At 43.4% G+C, this 10,696-nt stretch overlaps 1 protein-coding gene across 2 annotated transcripts; it reads right to left on the bottom strand.

Annotated features, from left to right (window-relative positions):
* Positions 1-1,065: 1,065 nt before the first annotated feature.
* On the bottom strand, positions 1,066-10,396 carry si:dkeyp-113d7.10 (uncharacterized). Of its 2 annotated transcripts, none has more exons than XM_062036753.1 (5): positions 9,727-10,396; positions 8,960-9,184; positions 8,570-8,869; positions 8,296-8,507; positions 1,066-3,538 (listed from the first exon to the last, which is right to left on the bottom strand). In XM_062036753.1, the coding sequence occupies exons 1-5, from the start codon at positions 10,061-10,063 to the stop codon at positions 3,344-3,346; spliced, it is 1,269 nt and encodes a 422-aa protein (XP_061892737.1). In that variant the 5' UTR covers positions 10,064-10,396; the 3' UTR covers positions 1,066-3,343. The 2 variants fall into 2 exon arrangements, with proteins under 2 accessions (XP_061892737.1, XP_061892736.1); XM_062036752.1 differs by having other exon boundaries at positions 8,933-9,184; positions 9,727-10,393.
* Between the last annotated feature and the right edge of the window lie 300 nt (positions 10,397-10,696).

Genomic DNA, 10,696 nt, shown 5'->3' with positions numbered 1-10,696 from the left:
TGATCGTAATAACATGTTAATAATCATCTGAATGGTATTGATCATAATAACGTGTTAATAATCATCTGAATGGTATTGATCGTAATAACATGTTAATAATCATCTGAATGGTATTGATCATAATAACGTGTTAATAATCATCTGAATGGTATTGATCGTAATAACGTGTTAATAATCACCTGAATGGTATTGATCGTAATAACATGTTAATAATCATCTGAATGGTATTGATCATAATAACGTGTTAATAATCATCTGAATGGTATTGATCGTAATAACATGTTAATAATCATCTGAATGGTATTGATCGTAATAACGTGTTAATAATCTGAATGGTATTGATCGTAATAACGTGTTAATAATCATCTGAATGGTATTGATCGTAATAATGTGTTAATCACCTGAATGGTATTGATCGTAATAATGTGTTTATGAATTGTATTGATCATATAACTAATTAATAATCACCTGAATGGTATTGGATCATATTAATGTCTATAATCATCTGAATGGTATTGATCATAATAACTTATTAATAATCACCTGAATGGTATTGATCATAACTTATTAATAATCATCTGAATGGTATTGATCATAATAACTTATTAATAATCACCTGAATGGTATTGATCATATTAACATCTAATCATCTGAATGGTATGGATCATAATAACGTGTTAATAATCATCTGAATGGTATTGATCATAATAATGTGTTAATCATCTGAATGGTATTGATCCTAATAACGTGTTAATGATCATCTGAATGGTATTGATCCTAATAACATGTTAATGATCACCTGAATGGTATTGATCCTAATAATGTGTTAATGATCATCTGAATGGTATTGATCCTAATAACGTGTTAATGATCACCTGAATGGTATTAATCCTAATAACGTGTTAATGATCACCTGAATGGTATTGATCCTAATAACGTGTACATGATCATCTGGTGAAAGTGCAGAATGACATGGGCGCTGTGAAGACAGGAAGTGAGCAGAGAGGTTACGCAATTGTGTTCCAATAATTGTTTGGAATGGTGTTAAGAAAACGTCCTCAGAGCATTTATAACATTTATTGATCTTCTTACAATTCACGCTTACATTTCCACATGAACTGTGGAGATAGAAAACAATGTTACGTATGAAAAGTATTGCATGAAAAACACTTGTGCTTCCTTCTGGAAGCTTCCCTTGTCCAGCCTCCGCGTGTCGCCAACAAATGGACACTTTCCCCATGCGCCTTCTTTCAAGTGGTACAATACAAACACTGTTCCAAGCAGCGACAGGAACCTTTCAAGAGTCCATGAGGGCGACCACGTCACATGACACTATGAGACGTCAGGAAGAGAACACGTGACCAACCTGACAGCACAGATGTTAATTACCGACAGTGTCTTTCATGACTCCTGCTAAAGTAGGTCAAAGGTGAGTCAAGAGAAATGACAAGTGAGCATACGGATGACTCGGCCTCGCAAGTTTCTTACTCCAAGAGGACCTGGGAATTGAACCGGCAAACTGCCTCCCTTTAAAAGACATCCAGTAAAAGTTGAGGTAACAAAAGGCATGAATGAGGTATGTAGAGGAGGGCTGGGTCACTATTATGAAATCATATCAATACTGGTCGTGTGCATCAAGCAGCAGCAGGATCATGCTATGCTAACGTTAGCGCCCAACAAGTGAGGGACTTGGTACCTGATTTTACACAAGCCTTGAAAACACAGTACAAGTCGTTGCTAACTTTGTTATGATCCCACAACATAAACAAGTCTGATTTTGACGGGGTATATTTGCAAGTAGTATTAGATCACTATGGAAACGAGTACTTTTGTTTACGTCGTCATCTCCCTGCACACAACACTGTCAAACCAAAAGCACACTTCTTGCCTTCACAATAAAATCCCTGTGCGTTACATCCTGTCTGACTGCGCTAACCAAATGCAAAATGGACTTTTAAGACAACCTTGTTTTCACTTCAAACAGGTCACATTTGCACTTAAAACCACTTTATGCTGAAGAGAAGAACTGAGACCTTTTCAAATAAAGACCCTGTTTACACTGCACACCAATTCTCAAATGACAGAGCAGATTTTAGTCTAAAGGTGATTCAAATCCGATCTTTTGGCATCAGACTCAATCCCTTTGAAATCTGATCTTTTCCAATGTAACTTCTCATTTTATCTCTAAAGGGAGAGTCCCGCCATCCTACGGAGGAAATTCAATCCACTGACTGAGGGTGCGTAAACAGTCAGCTGGGAAAAAGTCGGATTTGGGCCACTTTGGCCTGCAGTGTATACTTAGTCTTTAAGTGTGGGTCGATTTGAACGGAAATTGATTGGGAAAATAAACCATGAAACCCAGCCTCTGTGTCTGATAGCCAGCCCCTGTGTCTGGAGGTGACCAAGTGTGTCTGAAGACACAAGGTTTCAAGAAAGGATCACAATTGGACCACAAAACCAAAAGAATGGAAATAAAGCTGAGTCCAATACCCAGAATGTCTGTAATAAATTGCTCAGCGTTCAGAGATCAATACCAGTTGATCCAAGTCCGGGGTTAGGAAGGTCCATTCTAATCTCCAGTTGATCCAAATCCAGAGTTAGGAAGGTCCATTCTAATCTCCAATTGATCCAAATCCAGAGTTAGGATGGTCCATCCTAATCTCCAATTGATCAAATCCAGAATTAGGAAGGTCCATTCTAATCTCCAGTTGATCCAAATCCAGAGTTAGGACGGTCTATCCTAATCTCCAGTTGATCAAGTCCAGAGTTAGGACGGTCTATCCTAATCTCCAGTTGATCCAAATCCAGAGTTAGGACGGTCCATCCTAATCTCCAGTTGATCAAGTCCAGAATTAGGAAGGTCCATCCTAATCTCCAGTTGATCAAGTCCAGAATTAGGAAGGTCCATCCTAATCTCCAGTTGATCAAGTCCAGAATTAGGAAGTTCCATCCTAATCTTCATTATCATCATCCAAGAGATATCCAGAGGAAAATTGACAAGTTTTTAAAAAACATTGTCATGAAAACAATGTTATCGGTCACATGACCTCTGGTGACAAAGTAGGAAATTATCCAAGCAATCCCGCAGGAAGTGGTGTGGATCCATTTCCTGTTTTGACAAAACAAGTTTGCAATCTTAACGTTGGCATTGCTCTGATTCCACATTTTCTTGCAATGAGCAAGCAGGAAGTCCAGTGAACTGGTTTAATGTGATCCTTTTGACTGATCTTGGCCTGTCAAGAGTAGGAACCTCAAGAACCAAGCTATGCTGCACTTTGTGTTCTTGTTGTCCGTGGTGAAAACCATCTGGGAGCAAGGCTGCCAGGTCATCCCTTAAGTGCGTTCATCTTTGAGCGCCTCCTCCATCCTTCTCGCCTCCTCTGGCTTTCACAGGATGTTGGCCACTGAGGCCGCACTCTGAACACTGAGCTGGCGGGCAACCAACTGTGGCGTTGGCAGCGTGAGCGCCCAGCGTGGAGACGTGACTGAACCTTCGGCCACAGTCGTCACACTGGGACCAAAGCTTACGTCGCTTCTTCTGCACACAGAAACAAGTCCAACAAACATCAAGCGATATTAGTTAATGAGGTCATTAGGGACAACAATCTTAACGTCATTGGTCTCAGTGAGACTTGGCTAAAACCACATACATTTTTCCCGCTTAACGAGGCATCTCCTCCAAACTATACGAGTGCACACGTTGCCCGTCCCCCTTAAAAGGGGTGGAGGGGTCACACTAATATACAATGAAAACCTTAACCTTACCCCTAACGTAAGTAATAAATATAAATAATTTGAGGTGCTTACCTCACTACGAGGTCTGTCACACCGCTACCTCTCTACCTGGCTGTTATCTATCACCCTATTCAGACTTTATCAGTGAATTTTCAGAGTTTGTCGCTGATCTAGTGACGCACGCAGATAATATAATTATGAAGGGGGATTTTAATATTCATATGAACACCCCTTCAGACCCTCCGTGCGTGGCGCTCTAGACTATAATTGATAACTGTGGTCTTACACAAATAATAAATGAACCCACGCATCGCAATGGTAGTAATACTATAGATCTAGTCCTTATCCGGGGTGTCACCACCTCCAAAGGTATCCAATGAATCCAATCCAATCCACTTTATTTATATAGCACATTTAAACAACAAAATGTTTCCAAAGTGCTGCACAACAATATTAAAAACAATATATGGTACTCCTGTACACTAAAGTAATGTCCAATCATTACCTTTAGGGCTGCAACTAACGATTAATTTGATAATCGATTAATCTGTCGATTATTACTTCGATTAATAATCGGATAAGAGAGAAACTACATTTCTATCCTTTCCAGTATTTTATAGGAAAAAACAGCATACTGGCACCATACTTATTTTGATTATTGTTTCTCAGCTGTTTGTACATGTTTCAGTTAATAAATAAAGGTTTATTAAAAAAATTAAAAAATTAAATAAAAAAATTGCATCTGCGCATGCGCATAGCATAGATCCAACGAATCGATGACTAAATTAATCGCCAACTATTTTTATAATCGATTTTAATCGATTAGTTGTTGCAGCCCTAATTACCTTATAAAATGTAAAGTTGTTGGCCACCCACCAAGGAATCTGCGCTCATCCTTACACACATCTTTGGAAGTACCAAGGACTACACTTTAAAAAATGGGGTCATCGTTCAAGTTATGGAACTCCCTCCCACCTGACATGCGAGCCATCACGGAGTTCGAAGTTTTTAAATCTCAACTAAAATCATTTGTTTAAATAGGCTTTTAACAAGTGTTTATTATTACTGTTTTAATATGTGTGGTCTTTCTAATTTGTCCTGTAAAGCACTTTGTCCACCATTGTGGTGTTGTCAGGTGCTGTACAAATAAACCTTGATGGATTGATTGTCTGGAGCCTCGGCAGTAAGACTAATCCATGCTAACATGCTACTTCGACTAGCTGTATGTACATACTGCGTCATCATGCCTCGTGTGTAGGTATATTTGAGCTAATTTCATTTCCTTATGTTCTCTGTGTATTTAATTTATATTTGCATGTCTCATAACACATTATCTGTATGTAATATTGGCTGCATTTCTCATAGTTGTTTGTGTGCCATGTTGTTCCAGACCACAGCGAACATTGCCATGTTGTTCCAGACCACAGCAAACATTACTCAGCTAGCAAAGATTGTAATAAATCCATTAGAAGAAGTTATTACTAATGTTTTCCATCCATCCATCCATTCATTTTCTACCGCTTGTCCCTCTCGGGGTCGCGGGGGGTGCTGGAGCCTATCTGATCTGTTGTGTAGGACTAGATGTTACAATCCCCTAATGCATACTTGAGACACCTATGCGACTTTGTGGGATGGTCAAGTGAGTGAAGGCATCCTCTGGGTTATCAAGTGGGCGCCCCCCTTCCTCAGTGTTTCGCTGATAGGCCCATGACACCTCCAGAGGGTTCAGCAGTGAGTCCCAGCGTCCCAGGATCACTCCCTAGATGCCATCACTCACTTGAAAGCCCAGGTGGAGTCCCTTCGCTTGACCCACAGCCACTGACTCCCCTTTTCAGCGGCTTTTGAGAGGTCTTTCACTGCCTGCCGGTGGGCCTTCCCTCGCACTCCCATTTCCCTGAGGAGCCTGGATGTTGAAGTGGCCACGTACCCTCGCTTTCCAGCCTACTTCCACTGGGCGTACCCTCGCTTTCCAGCCTACTTCCACTGGGCGTACCCTCGCTTTCCAGCCTACTTCCACTGGGCGTACCCTCGCTTTCCAGCCTACTTCCACTGGGCGTACCCTCGCTTTCCAGCCTACTTCCACTGGGCGTACCCTCGCTTTCCAGCCTACTTCCACTGGGCGTACCCTCGCTTTCCAGCCTACTTCCACTGGGCGTACCCTCGCTTTCCAGCCTACTTCCACTGGGCGTACCCTCGCTTTCCAGCCTACTTCCACTGGGCGTACCCTCGCTTTCCAGCCTACTTCCACTGGGCGTACCCTCGCTTTCCAGCCTACTTCCACTGGGCGTACCCTCGCTTTCCAGCCTACTTCCACTGGGCGTACCCTCGCTTTCCAGCCTTGTTGTTGCGCATCGGCTGCAAGCTCAGTGTACCTCATCTTCTTGCGCTCGTAGGCCTCCTCCATTGCACTCTCCCAGGGCACCGTGAGCTCTATGATGTCCACCAGCCTGAGCGAAGCTGACCATAGAACAAGATCTGGCCGCAGGTTGGTGGACGCACTCTCAACTGGGAAGCATGCATTCGGGCGGAAGGCGGTGTACACCCTCGACAAGTCGCCACCTCATGTCTTCCAATGTTGTGAAAATGTGCAGAATAAATATTACATTTCAACACTTCTGTCAACAAAGATTTATGTCAGCCTGCAAAACAGTCATTTTGATAGTAGGCTAATATAGCTAATATTGACACTTACATCATGTGTTGTCTTCATTATAACACTTATATAAGACTTTTAAAGTCTTTTTGATAGTAGGCTAATATAGACACTTACATCATGTGTTGTTTTCATTATAACACTTATATCAATCAATCAATCAATCAATCAATCAATGTTTATTTATATAGCCCTAAATCACAAGTGTCTCAAAGGGCTGTACAAACCACAACGACATCCTCGGTACAGAGCCCACATACGGGCAAGGAAAAACTCACCCCAGTGGGACGTCAACGTGAATGACTATGAGAAACCTTGGAGAGGACCGCATATGTGGGTAACCCCCCCCCCCCCCTCTAGGAGATACAAGACTTTTAAAGTATTTTTGATAGTAGGCTAATATAGACACATCATGTGTTGTTTTCATTATAACACTTATATAAGACATTTAAAGTCATTTTGATAGTAGGCTATTATAACTAATATAGACACTTACATCATGTGTTGCCTTCATTGTAACACTTATACAAGACTTTTAAAGTCATTTTGATAGTAGGCTAATATAGACACTTACATCATGTGTTGTTTTCATTATAACACTTATATAAGACAATTAAAGTCATTTTGATAGTAGGCTAATATAGCTAATATAGACACTTACATCATGTGTTGTCTTCATTATAACACTTATATAAGACAATTAAAGTCATTTTGATAGTAGGCTAATATAGCTAATATAGACACTTACATCATGTGTTGTCTTCATTATAACACTTATATAAGACATTTAAAGTCATTTTGATAGTAGGCTAATATAGCTAATATAGACACTTACATCATGTGTTGTCTTCATTATAACACTTCTATAAGACAATTAAAGTCATTTTGATAGTAGGCTAATATAGCTAATATAGACACATCATGTGTTGTTTTCATTATAACACTTATATAAGACAATTAAAGTCATTTTGATAGTAGGCTAATATAGCTAATATAGACACATCATGTGTTGTCTTCATTATAACACTTATATAAGACATTTAAAGTCATTTTGATAGTAGGCTATTATAACTAATATAGACACTTACATCATGTGTTGCCTTCATTATAACACTTATATAAGACAATTAAAGTCATTTTGATAGTAGGCTAATATAGCTAATATAGACACTTACATCATGTGTTGTCTTCATTATAACACTTATATAAGACATTTAAAGTCATTTTGATAGTAGGCTATTATAACTAATATAGACACTTACATCATGTGTTGCCTTCATTGTAACACTTATACAAGACTTTTAATGTCATTTTGATAGTAGGCTAATATAGACACTTACATCATGTGTTGTTTTCATTATAACACTTATATAAGACATTTAAAGTCATTTTGATAGTAGGCTATTATAACTAATATAGACACTTACATCATGTGTTGCCTTCATTGTAACACTTATACAAGACTTTTAAAGTCATTTTGATAGTAGGCTAATATAGACACTTACATCATGTGTTGTTTTCATTATAACACTTATATAAGACATTTAAAGTCATTTTGATAGTAGGCTATTATAACTAATATAGACACTTACATCATGTGTTGTCTTCATTATAACACTTCTATAAGACTTTTAAAGTTTTGCGGCTCCAGACAGATGTTTTTGGGTTTTTTTGGTTTTGGTCTTTCAACATTTTGGGTTGCCGACCCAATTAGGAACCGGTACAAAAAAACAGCGGAACTATGTTTCCATGCCTACTGAAACTTTTTGTTTGTGGCCGCCATCACAGCTTTGCCTGTACTAATTATGAAATATTACAAATATGGCCATACCTTTTGAAGACATGATAAAGCATTATTATTATTATTGTTGTTCATATTGTCATTATTATGATTATAGCAGCAGTACCTTCTGCCTTTTCCCATCCTCCTCCTCCTCAGTTGTCAGGGGAGTCGAGGAGGCGTGGCCAGGCGCCCTGCTGCCGCCATCGTCACGACCGTCCTTGACCTCCTGAGGCTTCTTGCGAGCGCCACCCGGGTCGTGGTGGTCGTCCAGCAGCTGAGACGGTAACGTCAGCAGGCGCTGCAACATGGAGGCAGACGAGCGGCGACCTGAACTTCCTGTGCGGGAGGCAAGCTGTCAGGAGACTCCTTGATTGACAAACGGACAAGGGCGTCCTCACCTGACGGGCTCAGCGGAGGTGCAGAGGAGGGTCTGGCCCCGCCCCCGGTGTCCTCGTCAGGGGACAACACATCCATGTCCTCCAACGGCGTCCAGCGGGGGTCCTGCTGCGGAGACGACGGAGAAGGCTCCAACGTCTCTAGGGTAACTGGAAGCGGCGCCACATCTGGCCCGCCGGGTCCTCCCCCTCCTGCAGACTCTTTGACCTGCCAGTCAACGCTGCACCACCTCTGTCCAAAGACTTTGTCCAGGATGGGGACCCAGTCCTGGGAGACGGATATGCCAGGACGATGGGCGGGGTCTGTGAAGCGGAAAAGAGGCGGAGACAGTAAGTGCGACGACATTATTTGATAGACAAACGCACCGGCGGTCACGGCTGGCGGATCCTCACGAGCATCCTCGGACCCGCTGGGTGACACGGAGTCGTTCTCGGACCCTCGCCGTGCTCCTGCTCTGGTTCCTCCGCCCCTCTGGTCCAGCTTGTCCTCCAGCGCTTGCTGCTCCTGCTCCTTCTTGGTGATTTCCAGCAGCAGGTCATCAAACGAGGCTTCCACGATCTTCTTCAGCTCGCGCATGGCGAAGTCCAGGACCTGCTCCATGACAGCCTTGAGCTGGTCTGGGGGACCAAACCAGACCATCAACAAAAGAGCTGTGTCCTCTGACCCGGGAGACTGCATGGCCAGAGACTTATGGTGCGTTCCACTTGTACTGGGAAGTCGGAATTTTAACTGGAGCGGTGTTTGAGGTCGGAGCATTGTAGTTTGTTTCTTGTAGATGGCTGCTCTGGATGTAAACATTGACCTTTTACAACTGTTATTGGCACTTTTGATTGGTTTATGTCACAGTAAATCAGCCACATAGTGTATATATGGTGTCGTCACGGCATTTATAGCAATAGCGTGTTTGCCCTCTTCATCCAGCGTGCTTGAAGGTTGCAGAAAGAGTGCATCTAAGTTTATATTCACACAAGGCAAGCACCAAAATAGCTTTGGTGGATGTAGCCATCTTGATTTCCGACCGCTCAAAACTCGAGCGCCGACTTCCAACTTCCGGGGTAAGTGGAACGCAGCAATATTGCACCCCTCCCCCACACATCACTCATGTCGTGCGCGTAGTTACGCAACGTGCCGGGGGCGTGCGTGCGTGAGTGCTACATACCCACGACGCGGCTCCTCTGCGCCAGGCGGGCGGCGTCGGGAGGACCGCGGGGTTGTGCGCCCAGCGGTTGCTCGAGCTTCGTCCTGCCGCCGTCCAGCTTCTCATCGGCCGCCGCCTTCTGCTTGGGGCCGCCATGGGCTCGGCTGCGGTCCTCCCACGCCTGAAGGCGGAGCTGGAGGCGGCGGTTCTCCTGCTCCTTGACGGTGGCTTCGAGCAGGAGCGCGTTCAGGCTGGAACCCACCGTGGAGCTGATCTCCTGGACGGCGAGCTGGACCACCTGCTCCAGAACCGACTCCAGCTGGCCCTGGAAGAACGGGATGTACACGGCACCGTTCATGCTAGCGGCTGGCTCATCGTCAAGTAGCCGAGCCCGCTGCGACGCGAGGTTCGTGTGGGCCCGGCGGGCTACGAGTGAGCTAGCCGCTAGCTTCTTGTTCGGGCTGCGCGCACGCCGCTTGCTTCTTGTTCGGCGGTGTATTCATCCGCGGCTGTGCTCGGCTCCTCTTCGGCGGTGTATTCCTCCGCGGCTGTGCTCGGCTCTTGTTCGGCCTCCGCGGCTGTGCTCGGCTCTTGTTCGGCGGTGTATTCCTCCGCGGCTGTGCTCGGCTCTTGTTCGGCGGTGTATTCCTCCGCGGCTGCGCACTCTTCTGGGGCGCTCCGAAACTACCGTAAAGACTCGTGTAAAGGCGCAGCGCTTTTTGCCGGCCCACATGTTTGTGCGCCATTTTGTTCTGTAAGGCAGTGGTCCCCAACCACCGGGCCGCGGCCCGGGACAGGTTGGTACCGGGACGCACAAGAAATTATTATTATTATTATTTTATTTTTTTATGAAATCAACATACAAAACACAATATAAACATTATATATCAATATAGATCAATACAGTCTGCAGGGATACAGTCCGTAAGCACACATGATTGTATTTATTTATGTAAAAAAAAATAAAAAATTAAAAACACCTCCCCCCACC

This window comes from Entelurus aequoreus, linkage group LG25, assembly GCF_033978785.1.
Source record: "Entelurus aequoreus isolate RoL-2023_Sb linkage group LG25, RoL_Eaeq_v1.1, whole genome shotgun sequence".
In the NCBI taxonomy this organism is placed as follows: domain Eukaryota; kingdom Metazoa; phylum Chordata; class Actinopteri; order Syngnathiformes; family Syngnathidae; genus Entelurus; species Entelurus aequoreus.
The sequence above is the reverse complement of the archived record's forward strand: the minus strand, read 5'-3'. Positions and strand labels throughout refer to the sequence as shown.